This window comes from Xenopus laevis, chromosome 1S (assembly GCF_017654675.1).
Source record: "Xenopus laevis strain J_2021 chromosome 1S, Xenopus_laevis_v10.1, whole genome shotgun sequence".
NCBI classification, from domain to species: Eukaryota; Metazoa; Chordata; class Amphibia; order Anura; family Pipidae; genus Xenopus; species Xenopus laevis.
This window is the reverse complement of record NC_054372.1, coordinates 96,986,781-97,011,036: the sequence shown is the minus strand read 5'-3', so window position 1 is coordinate 97,011,036 and position 24,256 is coordinate 96,986,781. Positions and strand designations below refer to the sequence as shown.

Below are 24,256 nucleotides of genomic sequence, written 5' to 3'. Positions count from 1 at the left end.
TCATACCTTAAGTCTACTAAAACATAATGTAAACATTAAATAAACCCAATAGGCTGGTTTTACTTCCAATAAGGATTAATTATAGTTTGGATGAAGTACAAGCTACTATTGTATTATTACAGTGAAAGAAGTAATAATTTGTAAACGTTTGGATTATTTGGATAAAATTAAGTTGGCCTTTCGGTAATTTAGAGCGTTCTGGAAAATGGATCCCATACCTGTATTCTATATGCATATATATTTTTAACTTCCCTCTTCACCTCTTGTATTTGGTATTGGTATCTTTGTTTGCAATTCAGTTTGTCCAATGTATAAACCAATGTATTACATAGTATAATTGTATCACTACTCTGGCCAGCTAATTAGAAAAGTCAGTACAATAAGCAGCATTCCTATAACTGTAACTTTTGGAAAGACTTTGCAACTGTAAAAACATACAGGTATGGCATTATTTCCACTGTTCGGACTGTATGTATAGCTGTATTGCCCATGCACTATGAGTGTGTAAACATACCTCCCAACTGTCCCGTTTTGAGCAGGATAGTCCCGCTTTTGACAGCTCAACCCACAGTCCTGGTTTGTTACTTAAATGTCCCGACTTTCCCTTTCATCTCCTGCACTGAAAGGCCAGAAAAAAATACAAAGTTTCTAACTTAATTGGCTTTTGGCAGAGAACCCAGAATTGCCGCCAGGTGCAATAAGATACATTTGTAACAATTTTGAAATAAGCAAATAAGAAGTTGTAACAATTCAGATAAAATTTCTCTTGGGAGAACTTAGACTAACAGCTTAAAGGGCAATTCCTTCATAGCAAAACAGTAATTGAAAAAAAACAGAAATGTGTTCAAACTTTCATAACCTGCCAAATTTTGTAAAATGAACATGGTAATTAGGGGGTGCGGCCACAAAATGGGTATGGTTCTATTTTCCAAATGTTGGGAGATATGAGATCACAGACTTACGTAACATTAGCAGATATGAAATACAATTGGGAAATGGATAGACTTCCCGGGGCAGTAGATAAAGGAGATGACATTCAACATAATATTTGCTACAGTTATATGGATCTCTGTGTTGTACCAATGATATCACCCCTGCCCGCAGAATAGATGCGATGTGATAATCCAAGTCTCTCTCACTAGCGTCTCCTGGCGCAGCGGCGGACTAACTGCACCTGGGATTAGTTCCGCCAGAGAGCAATTTGAACAAGTGAAGGTTTTCACCATAGTTTTACTAACGATGTGAGTGTGATCATTATTTTTTAAAATATCTGCTGAATCTCGTGTTTTTTGGGATAACAAATGGTTGCGTCGGTGGTGCACAAAATGAGCGATTTATGCTGGAATCAGCCAAGTGAAAGTCAGTGACTTGCTGCCAGACTACTACATTTAAGATAACAAGGAACTCACAAATAAACCAGTAACTGTTAGAATAAAAACATAAAAGCTATTTGTGAATGCCATACCAGAAATAGGGTTGTTTGTTACTCATATGGATTTCAGTGGTAGACTACCATTGAAATCCATTTCTAGCGTTGCCTCCCCTAGCTGAAGGTCTGGGGCTTGAGCACCTGGACCCCCTGATGGTATTAGTGAGTTTACCTTACTGCTTACATTTTTTGTCACAATGGAACATTTTTCCCCTTCCCTATTCCCTGTTACCCTTGTTAGATTCTTGTTTGTTACTCAGCTGGTATTTTACCTTGTCACTAAATCATCAGCTAAGGCTGTGATCCGAACAAATTTAACTGTATGTACTTGCATGTAAATTTGGAATTCCTGGTCCTTCCTTCCATCACTGGATGATAGCTATAACCCCTAACCCATCCATTAAGTCCACCCCAATCCCTACTCTTACCACATGCAGGTCCCCACAGCAACCCCCATTCTGCCCAGAGCCCCTTCCCCATAATGGCGCAGTCCTGCCTCTGTAATGTCAGCTCCTACAATGGTTATTAGATACTGACAAAGATGGCAACTGCAGATACATCTACCAGACTCCCACCATTATCAGTGATGGTAGAAGACTGAAGGGAGTTGTATCCATATGCAGGGGAATAGTGGGAATTCACTCTTAAAGTACCAGGAGCAGCATTTTTGCTGCCCCTAGTACCTAGTGGGGCACTGCTGCCTGAGACGAGAGCCTCAACTCGCCTCATTGGTGAAGCACCCCTGCCCTTATTTTGCAATTATGTGTGAAGGCATGTAAACTCATTTATTAGTGATACATTTTTACAAGCAAGCACCTACAGTCCACAGTGTTTTTAAAGGAGAATGTGCCTACATCATGTTCAGACTCAGAGGCTTACAACGGGTAGTCAGGGCGCCAACTTTATTTCAATTTTACTTGTTTACAATTTTACAATTTTATTTTCAAATTTCAATTGTTTTTTTATTTCTAAATTACACAGAAAATAATTCACTGTACCATGTAAAATTTCATTTCTAACCCAACAACTTGTAACAAAATTTTGTTTCAAAATTAAATATAAATAATCAGTTTGCTCTTTTAAGAAATGGATTTCAGTGCAGAATTCTGCTGGAGCAGCACTATTAACCGAATATTTTTTCACATGACAGTATCCCTTTTACTAAAGAAATAGGCTAGAAATGTTGTACATTATATTGTGCTTCTATAAAGAGCCCAAGGCAACCACAGCCCTTTCGCAGGGGAGAACTGCTGTACTGCAAGTTGGAGTGATATCACCCCCCTACATTTCCCCCCCAACAAAACAATGGGAAGGTAACCAGATAGCAGCCTCCTAACACAAGATAACCGCTGCCTGGTAGATCCAAGAACACTCAATAGTAAAATCCAGGTCCCAGTAGTTCTTTAACAGGCCACCACCTATCAACAGGCAACCAAGGAATTCTCCTTGCTAATCACTTTTTGATTTTCAATATTATATCAACATAAAAGGAATCTGGGAGGGGATTATGCTTGTACCCAGCCTGCTACTACGACAATGGCTGGCTGCTTAAGTAAATCCATCAAGTTTAAATCCCGCCAGGGCCCATGCTTGCCCATGAAGTAATCCAAGCAATTTAAAGGCATTCGGAGAATTTGCCATAACGGCATCAGAAAGCAGGGGATTTCACAATACATTATATAATACAAGATTAATGAAAAAAATATAGGATTATATTGTATGTTATAAAGATCTAGACTGCAACCACTACAGTGTTAACTTAGACACACTTAATCCAAAGGCTCCCACACTTTAGGCTAACTAAATGGATTAGGGCCTCCACCAGACTAACTTTCTAGATCAAAACTGAGAATTTTTAGAGGACTAGCAAGGTATTTTAGCATTTTATATTTTGGACTCTAATAAGTAAAGGGAACCAAAACAATTGCTGTATTAAAGATAGGGAGTCAATACTTTAGGAATGAAAGAGGTTTATCCATGAACGTGAACTCACCAGCTCTCTTTAGAGCATATTTATCAAAAGATGATATGCCCCACAAAGTCTGCAAACTTCTGCACTAAGGGGCAGATTTATCAAGGGTCAGATTTTGAATCCATGGGAGTTTTTTTTTTTTAAAACTCAAACTCGAAATTTGACCAATCGAAATGTATTTAAAAAAACCCTGAAGTTTCAAAACTCTGGTGAATAGGATTGACTCCAAATTGATCACAGGATGTCTCACATTGAATACAACAGTAATTTGGCAGGTTTTAGGTGGCAAATAGTTATATTAGTTCGTAAAGGGCCAGAGTATGATAAAAAATCAATCATTTTTTTTTAAAACTCAAATTTTAACAATTTCCCATTAGAATTTGACAGTTTTGGCCATAAAAAAAAAAGTTTAAATTCGAATTTGCAAATTATATCGACAAAAAAAGCTTTTAACCATTAATCGCAACATAAGTGACTTCAGGTAAAAATCCAGAACCATAAATTTTTAATTTTGTCTAAAATTATTTAATAAAAAAGAAATCAGGCAACAGTTCTCTTTTTTCTTTATTTGTCAACAAAGCTCAAAATACAGGTAAAGATCAGTTTATTTGACCTTCTTCTTGGGACGCAGGTTATTGGTGTGTCCACACTTCTTCTTACGGCAATTTACAGCACGGGGGTGAAGGCGGGCATAGCACCTGAAAGACAACAAATCATCAGAATAGTGCATCTGTTGCTGAACATTACCAATGCCCAGGTGCATGCTATTTACGAGACCGCATCTGAAACTTGCTGCACTCACCCATTAGCCCTCACAATATCAAATATGTAAAGAAAAAGGAATATGACCAATTTAAAGTGGACCTGTCACCCAGACACAAAAGGCTGTATAATAAAAGTCCCTTTCAAATTTAACATGAAATCCAATTTCTATTTTTTATTAAAGTATTCATAGCTGTTTCAAGCCCATTTAAAAATATTCAGCTGTCATTCAAATCCTTAGACATTGAGGCGGGGCAGACAATCACTTTCCATTCAGCACTTCCTAGATGTCACTGCTCTCCACACATTCCCCCGTTCTCTTCACTGTTTAATTGTGTAGCCAGTGCATGGGGATGGACATCAGGTCCCCCATTCTTACGCACAAACGAGATTCTGAGATGATAAGGCTTGCCTTAACAGTGTCCACAAAATGGCTCCTGCCGGCTTGCTATAATTATGAATTCCCAGACTGAAGGAAAAAGATTCAAATAATTTATATAGTGTAATTAAAGTTAATTTTCCTTGACTAATGATGAAATAGGATTTGGAATCATTTTTTTGGGTGACGGGTCTCCTTTAATAAACACTTGTCTCAGAAAATGCTCAAAGTGAGCTATATGCAGTTCTAAAATATTCTATTTTCAGCATGTTAACTCACTGTAAATGCAATTATGTTTCTAACAGATTTATAATAACCCTTTTAGCTCACATACAATCCAAGGATTCCTCAAGATCAAAAGCACAAAAATCTTACTTGCGGCAAATCATTTTGTCACAGTTGTATTTCTGAGCAAGTTGGCGAAGAGAAGGCTCGATGATACCTCCACGCAGACGCAACACCAGGTGCAATGTGGACTCTATAAAGTTCAGTTTAAGAAATAAATTAGACACTACACAAGCATTCAGCTTTGTATACACTAAAACTTAATTGTAGTCTTGATGTAAATTTTAGTATGTTCTAGAATGTCCAATTCCTAGCAAATTTGCAATTCATCTTAATTATTTATATTTTATAGTTTTGTTGCACTTTTGCCTCTTTCCAGCTTTCAAATGGGGATCATTGGTCCATCTAAAAAACAAATGGTCTGTAAGGCTACAATGTAGTTATTGCGACTTTTATTACCTCTTTCTATGCATGCCCTCTCCTATTCAAATTCCAGTCTCTTATTCAAATCAATGCATGGTTGCTAGCAACCAGATTGCTTAAATTGCAAACTGCACAGTTGCTGAATAAAAATCTAAATAACACAAATACAAAATGTAAAAGTGAAAACCAGTTGCAAATTCTCTCAGAATATCACACTCTACATTATACTAAAAGTTAATTCAAAGGTGAACAATCCATTAAAAGGCATTGTTCAGTATAAAAATAAAAACTAGGTAAATAGATAGGGTGTGCAAAATAAAAAATGTTTCTAATAGTTAGATTGCCAAAAATGTAAGCTAGAAAGGCTGGAGTGACCAGATGTCGAAGACAACATCACTTTCCACTTTTCAGCTCTCTTGGTTTCCACTGATTGGTTACCAGGCAGTAACCAATCAGTGACTTGAGGGGGGCCCACACGGGTCATAACTGTTGCTTTTGAATCTGAGCTGAAAGCGGAGGATCAATTGCAAACTCACTAAACAGTTATGTCCCATGTGGCACACCTTATAGTCGCAGACTAACTATTTATAGAGCTGAAAAGCAGGAAGTAGTGTTCTGGCTATTATGTTAGACATCCAGTCACTCCAGCCTTTATACATTACATTTTTGGCTAACTAACTATATTAGAACCATTTTTTATTTTGCACATCCTATTTACCCAGTTTTTATTTTTACACTGAACTGTTCCTTTAAAGCAAGGCGCTTCACATATAGACAGGTATGTTATTAGAATATATCAAATGCATTTGAGATAATAGATGCCAGATCTGTATAGGACAAAACTAGTTCCTGAGAGAGTAAAACTTCTGTAGGCTATATAAATGAGAATATTCAATTATAAACAATAGCTAATGACATAACTGCCACAGAATAATGGAAATGCATCTTTGAAAAATGATGTAGTTTGCCAACAAATGCTCTTCTGTTCAGTATATTAAGCACTGTACCTTTCTGGATATTATAGTCAGACAGAGTGCGTCCATCTTCAAGCTGTTTACCAGCAAAGATCAAACGCTGCTGGTCAGGAGGAATACCTGAGGAGGAAAAAAAAAAAATTATCTCTCTCTCAGACAGTCTATCATCAGGGTGAAAAATTATCTGCAAATATAGATTCATGTAGGATCAATATAATTGATCACAGTTTAATGAAATAAGCGATTTACTCTTGGTAATCTGGTTACAAACTGTGCTGTTCTGTTGAAATTACTCTGGATTCCATTTCACACAATGTTAATAGATACTTAGTGTTGCTAATAATGATGTATGGAGGCTAAAGTTCAGCCCGAGAAAATCATGCGGACGTCAGCCTGAACCCGCAAATTGCCTATGCTGCAATACAGTGGCTCACATCATAACTCTGCAAATTTGTTTTCAGTGCTCCTTTGCCAGCTCATCTCAGAACTTTTTAATTGCAGTTAAGGATTTGAAGGCCATCTTTGTTACTGGCAATCAACAACTCATCTGGACTTAAAGTTAAAGCTACAGGTTTTGTATGACTGAAGAGTGATTAACCCTTTAAAGCAACCATGTTAAACTGTGTCCACGTCAGTGTCATTTCTGTACAGATCATAAAAATAGTGGACTTTCAATAAATTCTTTAAGTTTTGGGGCTGCGCTAATTACCACAGCCAATAATTACCCCAATATTTCGCCACAGATTGTTAAACTGGTCGGTGTTCTCTCTTTAACCTATGTTCTCCCTGATCATTGTACATCATGGGGTCTAGTTATCATGCTGTGTAAAAATTGGAATAAAACATTAGGTGATGTTGCTCACTGCAACCAATGAGATATGTGCTTTTGTTTTCTAACTGCTGAAATCTAATTACCGGTGATGTTACCCATAGCAACCAGGCTTGTGCTACTCCACTTTTTACACAGCATGATAAATAGGGCCATTTCGTGGCTTTATGCATTCCCTAATGGAGATATTTTTCACACCTTTATATCAAAAGTCATCTTAGTGTTGCTAATGCTGCAATACACTGGCTCATATAACACCACAAATTTATCAGTGCTCCTTTGCAAACTCCTTTCAGAACCCTTTTTAATTTGTAATCCAAGGATTTGGGGGAAGAATTTCAAAATTTACACCAAGGGCTCATTTACAGTAACAAATTAGCATACTTTCTCCTTAATAAGTAATTGGCCCTGCATGACCAGCTTTCAACAATCATTCTCTCTCATTACTAGTTGTCTAGTATGCATCTTTCTTAAATATATGCAACCAACATACCTTCCTTGTCCTGGATTTTGGCCTTCACATTTTCAATAGTATCACTGGGCTCAACCTCAAGGGTGATTGTTTTCCCAGTAAGGGTTTTTACGAAGATTTGCATCTTCCCGTTTACTGTATAGACAAAAAAAAAAAAAAGGGGGGGGGCTTAGTTAAAAAAACAAAAATAGCATTTGTAAAATATGAAGCAATTGTAATATACAAATTTAATTTTGCCCATATGAACAAGTGCAATGCAAGGATTTGAAAGATTTATTACATAACATTTCAATTACTGTAAATGCCTCAATATTTAAACAAATTATGCTGTCTTTAGTTTCAAACTCAATGTTTAGAGTTAACAAAAGGTGATGACAACCATAAGATTTAATGAACAATGCATAATATGCACATTGTATCGCACACATTGGGTCTAGCTAGCAGTTCCCAATAAACTGCCCATCCCTTTAAACAGTGATTAAAGGGGTGGTTCACCTTTAAGGTAACCAATTCCAATTGGTTTTCATAATTTATTTTTTATAGTTATTTGCCTTTAACTTCTGACTCTTTGCAGCTTTCAAATGGGAGTCACTGACCCCTTCTATAAAGCAAATTCTCTGTAAAGCTATAAATGTATTGTTATTGCTCATTTTTATTACTCCTCTTTCTATTCAGGCTCCTCTATTAATATAATATTATAATACTATAATATTATACTATAATATTAATGCCAGTCTCTTTTTCAAAGCAATGCATGTTTGCTAGGGTAATTTGGACCCTATCTACCAGATTGCTTAAAATACAAATTGAAGAGCTGCTGAATCAAAAGCTAAATAACCTCAAAAACCTTAATAAATGAAAAACAATTCCAAATTGTCTCAGAATATCTCTATATCATATTAAAAGTTCTCAAAGGAGTACAAACCCTTTAAGTATTTAAAAAAAAGGGGGAAAACACCATTCGGACTATGAATAGCTCTTGGAAAAGATCCCTGTAATGAATTTTACAAGTGACAATTTAGCAAGAGGGACAATTAATTTTCCCAAAAAACGTTTAATTCGGCCAATGAATTAGATTATAAATATCAAACAGCCAACCAGCGGCGTGTGGATTTCCAACTACAACTCCCAGCCTGTAAGAAGTGGCATAATCTAGTAGCCCTGCAGGCACCTATACATCCTGGGTCCCCCAACATCAGTTGGACTACTTCCTAGAGTTACGCCAATGCCAGAAAGAGAGATGCAGTTTCTACAGATCTCCAGGCCTGATATAAAAGCTATATAATACAAGTGCACTAATTAGACGGAAGAAATGATACGTGGGTAAAGCCGGCTGCTGAAGCTGAGCAAGCATTTACGAAACTGTCCGCTAGTATACTGAGAAAATTGAGTTTTGGCAAAGCGGCCTAATGTAGAATCACGCCATGCGCTCTTCTGTACAACGTGGCCTGTAAAGCTCCTCTGTTAGCAGTGGAGCGCAAGGAGATACAGAGATATTGTACTTGTAGGACCGAGGCATCGCCCTCACACGATGCCAAAACGCACAACTACTCCGGTTGCCAACTTTGCAAGAGAAGGGACTGGGCCATAAAGTATACACACCCGCACGGCGGCCGACTGGCTAGAAAAGGAAAGACGGAAAGCGGAAATTACGTCTCCACTAAGAAAGTGTAGGCGGGGCTCGTGGGGGACGTCTCTTCCTGCTTTACAGTGGCCAGCAGGATTGTATTGGCCCAACCTGGTCTAAAACGTAGAATGGGGGAGGAGGACGGCCATCTTTGTTATGGGCAATCGACACTTCATCTGATTTTGAGCTGTTAGCTACGTGTTTTGTGTGGGTGTGACCGAAGAGTAATTTACCTCCCAACTGTCCCGTTTTAAGAGGGACAGTCCCTCTTTTGACAGCTCAACCTACAGTCCCTCATTTGTACTGGAAAGTCACGTTTTTCTCTGCACTGAACAGCCAGAAAAACTTAAACTTAATTGGCTTTTGGCAGAGAGCCCAGAGCAGCCTCAAGCAGCATATAAGTTACTTTTGTAACAATTTCGAGATAAGTAAATAATTAATTGTAACAATATAAGATAACAGGTGCCTTGGGAAATGTTAGACTCATAGCTTAAAGGGCAATTCACCTTCATAAGCAAAAATGTAATAACTGGGGGGAAAAAAACAGAAATATGTTCAAACTTTCATAACCTGACAAATTTTGTTACATGAACATGGTGATTAGGGGTGTGGGCACAAAAATGGGTGTGGTCAAAAAATGTTGACACACTACACACAGCAACTTTTTTGTCCCTCTTTTTATTTCCAAAATGTTGGGAGGTCCCCAACCAGTGGTTCTTGAGCAACATGTTGCTCTCCAACCCCTTGGATGTTGCTCCCGTGGCCTAAAAGCTGGTGCTTAATTTTTAATTACTGGCTTGTAGGCAAGTTTTGGTTCCATAAAAAGCAGGTGTACTGCCAAAATGAGCCTCCTGTAGGCTGCCAGTCCATATAAGGGCTACCAAATGGCCAATCACAGACCTTTTTCAGCAACCTCTACGAACATTTTTCATGCTTGTGTTGCTCCCCAATTCCTTTTAAGGGTAGGACTACACGGGCGTTTTTGGCGCAATCCGACGCGCTGCGACAAAACGCCTGTGACAAAAATAAGGTAAGAGATAGAAATGTCGGATGAAGTTGCAGCGTTGATCTGACGCAACACGACTGTTGGATGCAGACGCAACATGCAGCTTCTGCATCCGACAGTCGTGTCTCGTCGAATCAACGCTGCAACTTCATCCGACATTACTATCTCTTACCTTATTTCCGTTGCATGCATTTTGTCGCAGAGTGTCGGATCGCGCCAAAAACGTCCGTGTAGTACTACCCTAAATCTGAATGTTGCTCACGAGTAAAAAAGATTGGGGACCCCTGCTTTATAGCAACCACGTTAAACTGTGTCCACATGCGTGTCATTTCTGGATAGATCATTTTGAAGATACCGACTTCCAATTAATTATTTTAAGTTACAAGGTTGCACCAATATTTTCCCCATTATTTCGCCTTATATTGGCAAACTGCCCGGTGTTCTGCCCTTAAGCTACATTCTTCTAGATCAGGGATCCCCAACCTTTCGAACCATTGAGCAACATTCAGAAGTAAAAGGAGTTGGGGAGCAACACATGCATGAAAAATGTTCTTGGGCTGCCAAATAAGTGCTGTGATTGGCCATTTGGTAGCCTGTATGTGGATTATCAACCTACATTAAGGCTTGGTTTGGCAGTGCACCTTGTTTTTATGAAACCAAAACCAGGAATTCAAAAATAAGCACCTGCTTTGAGGACACTGAGAGCAACATCCAAGGGGTTGGAGAGCAACATGTTGCTCACGAGCTACTGGTTGGGGAACACTGTTCTAGATCATTGTACATTTTATGTGGGGTTTTTTGCTTTCCCTTATGCAAGTGAATTTGACACTAGATTACACGTGTACACGTTGTTTTATTTATTTATTCCTGATTAAATGGATACAGTGTGTGAATGTTATACGCAAATACGATTTTAAGCTCCATTGCCCAGGGGGTACAGGGGTTTTAATGAGGGGCCCGAGAAAGAGGAGACCCAAAATACAGGAAAGTTCAAACTGCTGGTCACTTAGTGACAGGAATTATGGTGGCCTGGGTGTGGTTTGGACAGCCCATGGGGGTTAGTGTAATAGATAGTGGCCAGAGTAGATCAGGGTTGTGAACATGCATGCACAGGGTTGTTTATTTTCTTATTGGACCAGTTGGTTTTAAGGTAGAGCTTATTAAGTATTTGTGCCCCTTATATTTTTTGGAACAGCTTTTTTTCAGTGGAAAACATAATTAAAACTACAAAGGTGTATATATATATATATATATATATATATATATATATATATATATATATAACAAACAAGGGAAAGTTGTGCTCACCACTAGTTTTTAAAAACATTAGGCGGGGGTGCAATGAGGGTTAAATATATTGATAATGGGTTGAGTGCAGAGGAATCTTGTATTTGTCTATATGTATTTTGTGGTCACACCCTCATTGCACCCCCGCCTAATGTTTTTAAAAACTAGTGGTGAGCACAACTTTCCCTTGTTTGTTATAGTTCTACAAGAGCAGTGACCAGCTCCATGTTGTAGCTCCCACCCCTCCAACTATAGTCAGGTGATCCCACTGGTGTCTAATAAAAGGGCAGCCAAGTTTGGGAGTTTTACTTTGAAAGCAGCTAGTAAGTTGCAGGTAAAACGTATTCGTCCCTTTTATAAAATGTATAATTAAACCATAGAATTCTTAATGAATCAGATGAAAATTGAGCATAGGACTGGCCAGATATGGGATGACTTTGACGTAGTTGGCCAGCTTAAATATATTGCAATATATGGACAAACAATCCCTGTTTTGTTTAAAGGGTAAGGCATTTTTCAGTAGCAGTATGCACAAAATGTCGCTGTCTTAAATATATTGATAATGGGTTGAGTGCAGAGGAATCTTGTATTTGTCTATATATATATATATATATATATATATATATATATATATACACAGTTGGGTTCAGAATAATAGCAGTTTGACATAATTTACTACTAAGGGGCACATTTACTTAGCTCGAGTGAAGGATTAGAATGAAAAATACTTTGAATTTCGTAGTATTTTTTTTGGCTACTTCGACCTTCGACTACGACTTCAAATCGAACAATTCGAACTAAAAATCGTTCGACCACCTACTTCGCCACCTAAAACCTACCGAGCACCAATGTTAGCCTATGGGTACCTTCCCCATAGGCTTTCTAAGTAATTTCTGATCGATGGAAAATCGTTCGATCGATGGATTAAAATCTTTCGAATTGTTCAATTCGAAGGATTTAATCGTTCGATCAAAGATTTTTCCTTCGATCAAACGAAATGCGGGAAATCCTTCGACTTTGATATTCGAAGTCGAAGGATTTAACTTCGATGGTCGAATATCGAGGGTTAATTAAATGTGCCCCTAAGTCTTGTAGCAGTGTGGAGTTCAGTTAGTGAGGAAATTCATTCTGTCAAAAAAACAGTGTCAATTCTGGCCCTTATTGAAGGAAGGAAAGCAGCAAATATGCATGCTGGTTATAGTGAATTTTTTTTTGAAAATTTGAGAAAAATGGCTAGTTCCAGACATTGTTCAGAAGAACAGTGTATTTTGATTATATAAGTTGATTGGAGAGGTGAAAACATATAAAGAAGTGCAGTAAATGATAGGCTGCTCAGCTAAAATTATCTAAAATGCTGTAAAATAGCAGCCAAAACCTTAAAGACATGGAAGAAAACTGGAAACTACAATTTGAATGGATAGAAAAATAGCTAACATGGCAAAGCCAATGATCAGCTCCAGAAAGATGAAAGAAGATCTAAAGTTACCTGTGAGTAATGTTACAATTAGTAGACGCCTATGTGAAGCCAAGCTATCGGCAAGAAGCTCCTGCAAAGTCCCATTGTTGAAAAAAGACTTGCTGAAGAGGTTACAATTTGCCAAAGAACACATTGACTGACCTAAAGAGGAATGGCGCAACATTTTGTGGACTGATGAAAGCAAGATTGTTCTTGGGGTCAGATGACACCCAAACATTGAATTTTTGCCATAGTACAGTGTGAAGACAGTGAACATGGTGGCACAAGCATCATGATATGGGGATGTTTCTCATACTATGGCGTTAGGCCTATTTGTCTCATACCAGGGATCATGGATCAGTTTCAATACATCAAAATACTTGAAGAGGTCATGTTGCCTTAAGAGGAAATGCCATTGAAATGGGAGTTTCAACAAGACAACGACCCCAAGCACACCAGTAAACAAGCAACATCTTGGTTCCAGACCAACAAGATTGGCATTTTTGTGTGACCAGCCCAACCCCTGGACCGTAATCCAATTGAAAACTTGTGGGGTGACATAAAAACAGTTTCTCCATGCAACACAGATGTGCAGCAGTTCTCAGATACACTGGTTATACAACTAAATATTAATTCAGCGATTTAAATGAAAGCAAAATCTTGAGCATTTTTCAGTTTATACAGTGAGTTTAAGTTTGTAAAGAAGAATACAGACACTGCTATTTTTGGAACAGCCTAATATTCCCTTTCTGTAAAGGAATGACACAAATCTGATAAATATTTCTTCATGTTTTTATTTGGAATAGAATGTGCAGTGTTCCCAATGCATTTGCGTGTCTGGAAATAAAAGCTATTATAAGGATTTTCAGCTTTATTGACTTTTTAAAACACACTGCTAGTATTCTGAACACAACGGTGTGACATTGGTCACTTAAATGTATGATGATCTTTTGAACAGTATTTTTTTTTTATATTGTCATCATCAGTGTGTAGTAAAGTATGAAAGTAACTACATGTGGTTTAAGATAGGGCAAGTTGTATTTTGTAGCATATTTTATATGAGTTGTATACAGAAAGTATAGCAAATATTTCCACTGTATTGAATTGCTTCTGTGTTAAGATTATTAAAAGAAATTAGAGGGAAAAATATCATTTCTGGCCAGTACCAGATTCAGAGAACCAGCACCAGTTTTTGCAACGGTATATTAACACATTTACCATTCCTTTAAACAAGACAGACTCACAGGCACTGAGGTCATCCAACAAGGCCCATCCCAGTGCATCTAGCTTCAATTAGTAGATTGCTTACAGCAGTTGCCTTTACTACTATGCATTGTACTGCAGTAAAAACACCAAAGTGATGAATGTATAATGCTGATAAAGGGAGGGGTTTTCCCAATAAACTTCTGCGGCATTTCTTGTCATGCAATAATTGGGATCAACCCAACATAAACCTCTTGTTACCCAATCTATGGTATTTATTTTGCCATATGTGTATGGTGAATTGGTGAATCTAGCCTGTGTACACAGAATATATATATAGATATATATAGATATAGATATATAGATATATATAGATATATATAGATATATATATATACACATATATAGATATATATACACATATATAGATATATATACATATATAGATATATATACATATATAGATATATATACATATATAGATATATATACATATATAGATATATATACATATATAGATATATATACATATATATACATATACATATATATATACACTATATATATATATATATATACTTATGTATCTGCTGACATCCCAAGTGAGTGGTGTTAGGAAAATACAGCTCAAAGTATTCCCTTGCTCCACTTAAACATGTTGATACAACATACCTGATTAAAAGATCTAGAAGACAAGTAAAGGTCCCCATAGACGAAAAAAATTTCTTTGCCAAACGACCGATTTTAGCGAAATCTGACCAATCCGTCAAATTATCGTGAAGTTAGTGGGATTCGAACGATCGTACATCTTACGATTTTCAAATTTGATTGGCCAGGTTAAAAAATCTTTATCGGCCCCAGTGCAATCTATCTATGTTTGCAGGTCTAAGCAGGCAGCTACTCTTCAGTTTTGCTGGCAATATCGCCTGAAATTATCTTTTTAGTTGATGGACACATCATACATTTAAACTATCGTTTCGAGATAATCGTGGTCTCACGATAAAGAAAAGATCTTTTAAAGATCTTTACATCTATGACCAATTGAAAAGCACAAGTGTGGGATCCATTATCCGGAAACCCATAATCCAGAAAGCTCAGAATTACGGAATGGTTTCCCATAGACTCCATTTTATCCAAATATTCCAAATTTTAAAAAATGATTTCCCTTTTCTCTGTAATAATAAAACAGTATTGTGTACTTGATCAAAACGAAGATATAATTAATCCTTATTGGAAGCAAAACCAGCCTATTGGGTTTATTTAATGTTTACATGTTTTTCTAGTACATTTAAGGTATGACAATCCAAATTACGGAAGATCCATTATCCAGAAGACTTCAGGTCCCGAGCATTCTGGATAACAGGTCCCATACCTGTATTAGCATATTAAATTATATGAAACGGTATGCCCCACATTGAGCATAGCTAAAACTTTCTTCTTTGACCTCTTATGAACATCAAGTTGCGTTCCACCTTTGTTTGTTTAAGTAAATACAACAATTTTCATATCAGAGCCAGTAAATATTTGGTACAAATAATTTAATTTTATTGCAAGGGATGCTGAAAAAGCTTAAAAATAATTAAGAATTAAATAAGTGCTAAATACCATGATTTGGTAAATGCAAATAACACTTCCTTTTCAAGCAGATACAGATATGTACTCTTTAGACATGATGATACCTCCTTGGGATAAGTTAAATCGTATGCTTTGACATTTTTACATATAGTTTTTTTTTTTTAAATCACTTTCAGGTCTTCTTACAAAGCATTAAGTTGGTTTACATTAAATTTTGTGACCCAAGGCTTGAGCATAAATAAACGCAATCAATGATGAAGAATCAAATTTGCAATTGTGCTGTTCAGGGGGGAAAAAGTAAATTCCCTGCAGTAGTTTTTGCTAAATGTTTAGAAACCTAACACATTTTTATCCAAAATAACAAAAAAGGCAAATATGATCTTTCTGACAAAATTCAGAAAAGATTAAAAGTCATAGGAAATGAAAGGAAAGTAACACAAGGCGAGGGAAGAAGTGAATGCAATAATATAAACATGGAAATGGGCATAAAATAGAGAATAAATACTAGTTAAGAAAGTGCATTAGCAAAAGGATGTAACATAATTATTGACCAAAAAAGGAGAAAGAAAAAAGGTTCAGTGTACAAGCATGTGTTTTAAAAAGGACAAGGAGGGAGAGGTGGGAAGTAGCATCTGCAATACTGGTACCAAAAGCAAGCCAAGAGTGCAGAAATAGCTTTCCAAAAAGCAACAGCTAAGAGTCCTGGGAAGAGCTAGCTCAGCCATGAATCATCTGGGATCAACCACCCTTTCACGCAACACTGACCCAAGCTTTGCTTCTTAGGATTACTTGACAATGCAGGGTGCTTATTTCCAGGCAGCATAACAAGAATTCCTTGGTGGCAGAAGGATGACAATGCATTGTGCTGGAGGTTGAAGAAAAGCACACAACCATAATTTAGACATTGGTGTCGCTTTCATCCTCTAGTCTGCTAATCCTCATGGACCACCTCTTCGTCTGTCAGTATCTGCCCATTGACAGATGGAGTGTCAGAAGGAGCCTGAGATAAGTCCTCAAAGTCCTGGCTCATTGCAGGTGAAATAATGGAGGGGCTTGTGTCACAAGACCCTGTGCTTTGCTCTGAAGTCGCAATTGTGGTGGCAGCACTTTTGAGGGTTGGATCAAAATCATCATCATCTTCTAGGATGGGAGATTCATGAACATCTGTGAAATTTGAACAGAAATACCACTGTTAACTGCCACACACCCAAACTTGCATATGGTAGCAAATGTACAAAGAACCTCTACCACCATCCCTTTTTAAAGAGTTGGCATCTGCTATCTCTGGCCATGTCACATCCAGTGCCCAGTCTCCCCAGTGATGATCATGGGCACAACTATCAAGCATTACAGTCTAAATATTTCGACAGTAAGGACTTATACTTAAAGGCTAATTTACTGTAGCAAAGCACAGTGCAAAGTTCAAAATGGAGTGCAGAAATGTACCCTTTAAACTGACATTTATGAAACTGCTTTTGCCTATAAGAATATATACGGTATGTTCTGGCAAAAGAGAGCCCTGTTCCTTACACCTGCTTTGAGCAGAGGGTATATACAATGCACTCTTTGCATATAATTGAATATTACTATAGAAGCTACCACTTTTGCCAATCAAATCCCATGCAGGACACAAGCGTTGAAAAACCCACATTGACACTGCCACAATTTTGTCTAATTTATGAAACAAATACAACTTTTATACTAGTATTAACACACCAGATGCCAGTTGCAGTGCATGCAAATATTGTGTCAATTGCACTGAATCTCTGAGAAACAATTTTGTGTACAGACATGGACTGGATTTTAAAATATTTTTACACCCTACACAACATCAGTTAGAGCAGTATTCCCTCAAGGACTTTTAGCTTTTCACAAATCTAGTAATTATCATACTTCATAGGCAAGAAAGAATACCCCCCCCCCCCAAAAAAACAGTAGTTTTGGAGCAGGAAGCAACTATAACAAATCAAGCAGCTGAAGGCTTTTTTTGTTACTGAATAAATCCAACCCCTACAACACAGGTTCTCATTCATTGGACTTCACTATCTGGACAAATGTCATACCCTCACAACTGTATTTGTGGATCAAATAAATGGACAAACAATTCTAAATGATCCACCGGTGATTCTCTGTAAGATACAAGGTGCTTGCTAGTAAGGCATACAGATATGCTCACATGCCAATTACCTTTATTATTTACAAAACATAGTTCAAACATGTTGTTTTATTTTCTTTACCATCTGTAATGCCTAAGTCATTTTATTATTACTTGATAATTTTTGTATCTACAATACTAAGTCCTACAGACAATAATTATATATATATGATTGAATAAGGAGGAACTTACTGTTAAAAGACTCTGGATATTGCTTTGCCAGTTTCCCTTTTAACGTCCTGCATGGGTGAGAACAAAAATAAACTCATAACTTTAGCATGTTTCAAGGTAGCATTATACCTTTCAGATAAAATAGTGTGTTCTAATTGTTGATGATGTAAAGTCTTTCACTGCCCAGATATATATTAGCCAATGTACATTTGTTGTTCTGACTACACAGACAGATTTTGAATGACGGCTAGGTCATATACATTACTATGTGCACCATTTGCCGACTCAATTTATTATATGTCAAAATAACCAACTCTAATCCAGAGCTGCATGTAGAGAAAGACTGCAGAGAGTAGAGTAGTAAAAATTAACTTGATTATTTGAGACATTGTACAGAGCTTTTAATTTAATATATATAAAGAATATATATAAAGAATGTTTTTTATTTCCATGAGAGAAAACTTTATATTAGATTTTTATGTTTGCAATAGTTCCCTAGTGAGGACAAACCACTGCATCTTTTCCTTAGGAACTGTAGCAGTGAAAAAATCATGTATGCCATATGCCTTAAAATATTCTGCTGCTTGAAAACAGAATGCAGGCATTTTAAACTATGTTGCTACTGATCTCTGACTAACAGTGGAGGGGCAAGTGCAGGGTGCATAACGTGTAACTTTTAGTGCATTTGTGCACTTTTACCCTGTGGCAGGTCTACTACTTAAACCTTATACCTGATTCTTCTAAAGATGATGTCCAAGTCTTTCTTCATGTCCACCAGTGTCCTGGTGTGATGTGCAAACCGATCACTCATCTGTTGCAATCGAACATTTGAGAGACCATTGAAATTGAGCAACATTTCATTGGTTTTCTCAAAACGATCAAGCCTGGAAAGAAGACAACAAAATAAATAAGTTATGCAGTTCTAATAGCAATACAAAAAATTTACTTTAAACTGTGCCAAAAATGTCTCTGTAACAGAGGCACTATTTGCCTTACCTAATAAATACTAGGTAGGGGGTATTAATATTAGACAAAGGTTTAAGGCTTGCCAGACTCCATAAAAAACAATAATGACAAAACAGATGGAACAATCTCAAATGGGTTCATTATAGGTGTATTTTCTGTCAGCTATGATCCACTATTTTAGAAATTCTTTTGATCATAGATGTTAAATTGCACAAGCATAGTCACCCAGAGCTACAAATCGGATTATTGCTTTTATTCTCAAAATGTATCTGGTGGATCTTAACTAATTACTCTGTGGGTGCTTCTGAAAATTGGCGCAATTTAGCACCTATGTAAGGGAAATCAGTCCGACTGCTTCCAAGAAGAGCTACGAAAACAAAAAAACAAAACACTGTGTGCAACATCGGCCTAGGAAATATGTAAAGATGTTTAGAAATCCTATAACTATAGGAAATCTTGATATAAATTATCACAAACAATTTTTAAATGAAGATATGAAAATAACAACAGAAAGGCATAAATAATGTGTTAATTTAAAAATCCATAAATTGTCCATATATCACCTTTAACAATTTTCACATTTGTAAACTTACCATGACATGCCTTTTACTCAGGCATCAGACTATGTAGTATGCAAAGACTGAAAATTATTCACAGGTTAATGTATACTTCAGAATTGATGGTATATCTTTTACCCTTCATGTAGTCTGATGTGAGATTACATCTTTTAACATCTGGGTATACAGAACTGCCGTCAAGAGAGATTCACCAACAAATGCAGAGATTACTTGAGAAAACTCAAGAGAAACCCATTGCAAGACACTTTGCCTTGAAGGGACATATGTTACCTCCCCTTTGGTTCATTTCAATTGATCACGTACCACCCCCAAGGAGGGGTGGTGATACAAATATTGTGATGTTCCTAATATATACAGGTGCACATTGATGGACACAGGCAATAATACTGTAACTGCAATACAGTTCTCTCGCTGCAGAGATGTCTGTTATGATCAGCTACTTTTCCTTTAATCTTGCAAATTTTGTTTGTTTTACAACTTGACACCCAGGTGATGGTTGTGTTTTGGTGTGTGCTCTATGAAATATATATGTTGTAAAGTGTCAGTATATGTACTTACATGTGTCTCTGAGCTAGAATGATAGCATTAACATCCTCTGAATTCACCATATTGAGTACTCTGCTACAGAACACCCCAGATGCTGTTGCTTCCGTCACCTGTTCTGCCATCTGCAAAAAAAAAAAAAAGGTTTTAACAGAATCATAACTCGCAATGTTTTAAATTTGCATGTTTACATACATTGAAACGACTTACTACAATCTTATGGCTCTTATACACATAAGAACAACTCGACTACTTGTGTGCCTTCAGTGAATGATTTTAAGATCATTGTTAAAGGTGGCTGAACAAACAGGTTTCATCTTTTAACTACAAAAGAGGCACTCTTACTTATCTCTTCCAGAAATAGAAAAGTATATTTTTGCAGAAATGTATCTTCCCTCCACAAAGACACCTGCACTGCAAGAAAAAGCTACCAAGAGAAATAAATTAAATATGGCCAAAGACTTGGGACAGAGCCTCAAAGCTAGGGAAGTTTAATGGGACACTTGTTTTATGCCAGTTCATTGATACCCTATATAAAAATGAAATAAAATTCTCAACAGACACTTACAAATATTATTTTATTTGTATGATGTAGATAGTGATATACCAACTCAAATGGCAGTTGGTTCTTTTTATATTCTTTTGTGGTTTTTGAGTTAATTGTCTTTTTGGCCAGCAGATCTCCAGTTTGGAGTTTCAGCATTTGTCTGGTTCTAGGATTCAAATTCCCCTGAGAATCAGGCAATGTTTTGAATAACACAGTGTGAATAAGAGAGGGCCTGAACAGAAAAATAAGTAACAGTAAGAAGAAAATGATAACCTTGCAGACTAACATTTTTTTGGTTACTGTGGTCACTGGGCCCTTTAAAAGCCAAATAAATTACAAACTGGAGAGAGGCATAAGAGAAAGACAGATAATTAAAATCAAAAATTAAGACCAACTGAAAATTTGCTAAGCATCTATAGCATATTACAGTAAACTTAAAGGCACACTAGCATTACAGTGCAATGCAAACATAGAGAATCTATAGTTACCCAAAGCACCTTCATCTAAACATAACATCACTGAATTTGTGCAGATTGCTTTCATTTTAACTTTTAAATAGATAAAATATATTACTGCATCGCCATCAATGGAACACCACTGATAAATAAATTCCGAAGTAGCTTTAATTTGTAGTTTTCTAAACTTACAGAATATCCTTCTAAAAGGGATTCCTGAACTCTTTAAAAAACAGTTACAAAACTAGAAGAAAAACTGGGCTAAAGTATTTATATTTCATTAACATTCATCCATCTGTTGTTAAAAGTGATCCCTAAACTAAAAGAAAAACATTGTTTTCATAGTGGAAGGAAAGGCAAATAATGCATTTCTTCAATATAGGTAATTCTGTTTACAGTTTGTGCACTCCAGTGTGTTCATGGTGGGTCACCCCCTTTAAAATACAGTTTCTCAATGCTCCTGTAAAACCACATGTTGGCCCTTACATTGGATATCCCTGGCGCTTATTAATCAAAGACTCCATTATATTATTTGGTAAACCGGTAGTACGTGTTACTAAACTTCCCAGCCATTTCCAGCAGATAAGTTGCAGAAATCTAGCAATTTAATGACAGTATATAGCCGCTGTTACAAATGAGTAAGACCTAAGCACAGAATTCAGTTTTCTAAACCTCGAAAGTTGTCAGACATGTCAGAAGTAAACAAAGTAGGATGACGTGGTATTAGAATATATGCACGTTAAGACAGAATTGATTTCCCCAATGTTAATTGGGAAACGGGTAACAACACTAGTACACTCGAAAAACATCCCACCCATTATGCAAAACAAAAGTACCGAAAGCGACTGGGGATCATGAGAATCCTGCAAATCCTTGTTCATTGTCCCCTATTCACACAACATGCAGTCACCGGCAATCTCTCAGCACTTCCTGGTTAGCCATGTAATCTGCCACCTCATTGGTTACAACAAGCTTCTCTCTGATAGGACCTGTTACTTACTCCGCCCACTGCCTTTACCTTTAACCCCCTCAGTGTCTGCTTGAATTCTGTTATCAGTATGTCAAATGCGCATTTAAGGGAAGCTATTTATGCGCGATTATTTTCAGCTTTTTTTATCTTAATCGTTAGGACATAGTGTATACTCGGATTTGATGCAGAACAATGAATCATGTTTCTCACATGTTTGAAGGCATGATCATGTCTATGCCACCAGGGTTGCCAGGTCTAATTTCCAAAACCAGCCAAAATCAGCTAGAAAACTAGCCAAGAGGCACTTCAAAAGTAGCCCAAAAGAGCACAATGAAAAAAAGTCTAAAACATAAATGAATATATGTGAAAATATGTCTTTTCAAATTTTCCCATGAAGCAAAATAGTCGAATCTGTACCATTTTGCTCATACCTCCCAACTATCCAGTTTTTAGAGGGACAGTCCCTCTTTTGACAGCTCAACCCGCAGTCCCTCATTTGTACTGGAAAGTCCTGTTTTTCTCTGCACCGAACAGCCAGAAAAAGAAACAGTTTCTAACTTAATTGGCTTTTGGCAGAGAGCCCAGAACAGCCACAGCAGAAGATAAGATACTTTTGTAACAATTGTAACTAATTGTAACAATATAAGATAACAGGTCTCTTGGGAAAAGTTAGACTAGCATCTTAAAGGGCAATTCACTATCATTAGCAAAACTAAAACTAAAAATGACACATGAACATGGTAATTAGGGGGTGTGGCCACAAAAATTGGCGTAGTCAAAAAAAATTCGCTAAGCTACTCGCGTCAACTTTTTTGTCCCTCTTTTTATTCAAAATGTTGGGAGGTATGGAAGGGGGCCCAGGAGGTATAGGGATCCCATATCACATAATACATATATAATTTCAATAAATACTGGAAAAACAGGTCAACCTCTTGACATTTTGGTGGCCAGCAGATTTTTGCTCCAAAATTGTCTGATTTTGAGCAGTCACCAGAAAATGCAAGAAGAGTGCTGGGACACTGGAGTACAGATCCCCAAAATGTGGGAACTCTCCACTTCTACAAAAGCCAGCCCAAATGCATGCTGGGTACTTTATCTTACATTAAACTTGCCAGTTGGCAAATTGTTAAACAAAAACGACATTACCCAACATGCATTGGGAGACACAGGCTTGGCACAAAAAACGAAAAACTTTGGATGGTTTCCAAAGTACAAACCAGCCAAAGGTCCAAAGGGTAGCGCAAATTTGTACCTTGGCTAGTTTGTACTTGCAAAACCCGCCTGGACTTTAAATTAGTAGCCCAATTTGGCTGGAAAACCGCCAACCCTGGTCTATGCGTCCTTTGTGCACGTTTGCACATGGCCTCTTGGGGGCAGGGCGTAACTTGCCCGGCCGGGTTGCCCGGGGCACCCAGCCAGCATTGCCCGGCACTGGTCTATTCCATGTATTTCTTTTAATAAATGAAAGCTACTTATGGCTATTGTAACTCGTTGTATTTTTAAATTCCTTTATGTTAACAAGTTTTCATTTGAGTGGGAGTATGTGCTTTTTTAGAACTGGTGAAGGACAGCAGGCAGTTTTCATAGAGTGCATAGAAGAAACTCTCAATGCACACGGTATAAACTAAAGGGCAACTAAATCACTTAAAAATGGACATTTTTCCTAGAATGTAATGTAATTGAGAGAGAATTATTAAAAAATATGATTTTCTACAAAAAAGTAATTATTCTTTGATGTGCAAGGATTTTAATAAAATTGTACAGGTTGTGTTACATTCGTTACTGTAATGCTTGTGATTTAAGCCACTTTTCTGGCAACACTGTGGACCTACATACAGTAGATTAAAAACTATGGTAACAATGCAAAGTTGCTAAGCAACTGATTAACGGCAGGAGAGGTCAGTAAGGCTCGTTATATAAATAACTGTAACTATATGTAATCTAGGAATAATTTATCAGAATCACCCCATTGCAATTACATTTGGCAAATGGGGGTTTCCATGATAAGGTTCTTGATAAAAATGCTTTCTTGGCAGGGATATAAGGGCTGCTGTACAACAGAAATGACACTGTATTAAAAAGAGATGTGTGTGACCCCCCACGCTGGCACGCCCCCTGGTTTCACATCTCTGGAAGTAAGAAGCCCTAATACATCATCACCTTCTTCACTTTCTGCGCTGGCTGACATGGTG

General features: G+C 37.1%; 2 protein-coding genes across 2 annotated transcripts; both read right to left on the bottom strand.

Moving 5' to 3' along the window:
* Positions 1 to 3,947: 3,947 nt before the first annotated feature.
* Positions 3,948 to 9,276, bottom strand: LOC108706905 (ubiquitin-60S ribosomal protein L40). Its single transcript, XM_018243700.2, has 5 exons — positions 9,128 to 9,276; positions 7,547 to 7,660; positions 6,258 to 6,344; positions 4,918 to 5,020; positions 3,948 to 4,099 (listed from the first exon to the last, which is right to left on the bottom strand). Exons 2-5 carry the CDS (start codon positions 7,647 to 7,649, stop codon positions 4,006 to 4,008), a joined length of 387 nt encoding a protein of 128 aa, XP_018099189.1. The 5' UTR covers positions 7,650 to 7,660; positions 9,128 to 9,276; the 3' UTR covers positions 3,948 to 4,005.
* A 6,351-nt stretch (positions 9,277 to 15,627) lies between these two features.
* kxd1.S (KxDL motif containing 1 S homeolog) lies at positions 15,628 to 22,071 on the bottom strand. The gene is made up of 5 exons (XM_018243699.2): positions 21,931 to 22,071; positions 20,108 to 20,217; positions 18,737 to 18,889; positions 18,027 to 18,073; positions 15,628 to 16,843 (listed from the first exon to the last, which is right to left on the bottom strand). The coding sequence occupies exons 1-5, from the start codon at positions 21,973 to 21,975 to the stop codon at positions 16,611 to 16,613; spliced, it is 588 nt and encodes a 195-aa protein (XP_018099188.1). The 5' UTR covers positions 21,976 to 22,071; the 3' UTR covers positions 15,628 to 16,610.
* Between the last annotated feature and the right edge of the window lie 2,185 nt (positions 22,072 to 24,256).

Coding starts and splice junctions, on each gene's coding strand:
- LOC108706905 (XM_018243700.2), bottom strand. CDS start 7,649: ATGCAAATCTTCGTAAAAACCCTTACTGGGAAAACAATCACCCTTGAG. Junction 5,021..6,257: donor TGACTATAATATCCAGAAAG/GTACAGTGCTTA, acceptor TGAACTTTATAG/AGTCCACATTGCACCTGGTG. Junction 4,100..4,917: donor GACAAAATGATTTGCCGCAA/GTAAGATTTTTG, acceptor GTTGTCTTTCAG/GTGCTATGCCCGCCTTCACC.
- kxd1.S (XM_018243699.2), bottom strand. CDS start 21,975: ATGAACAAGGATTTGCAGGATTCTCATGATCCCCAGTCGCTTTCG. Junction 20,218..21,930: donor ATGATCCCCAGTCGCTTTCG/GTACTTTTGTTT, acceptor TTTTTTTTGCAG/ATGGCAGAACAGGTGACGGA. Junction 18,074..18,736: donor ATCATCTTTAGAAGAATCAG/GTATAAGGTTTA, acceptor TCACCCATGCAG/GACGTTAAAAGGGAAACTGG.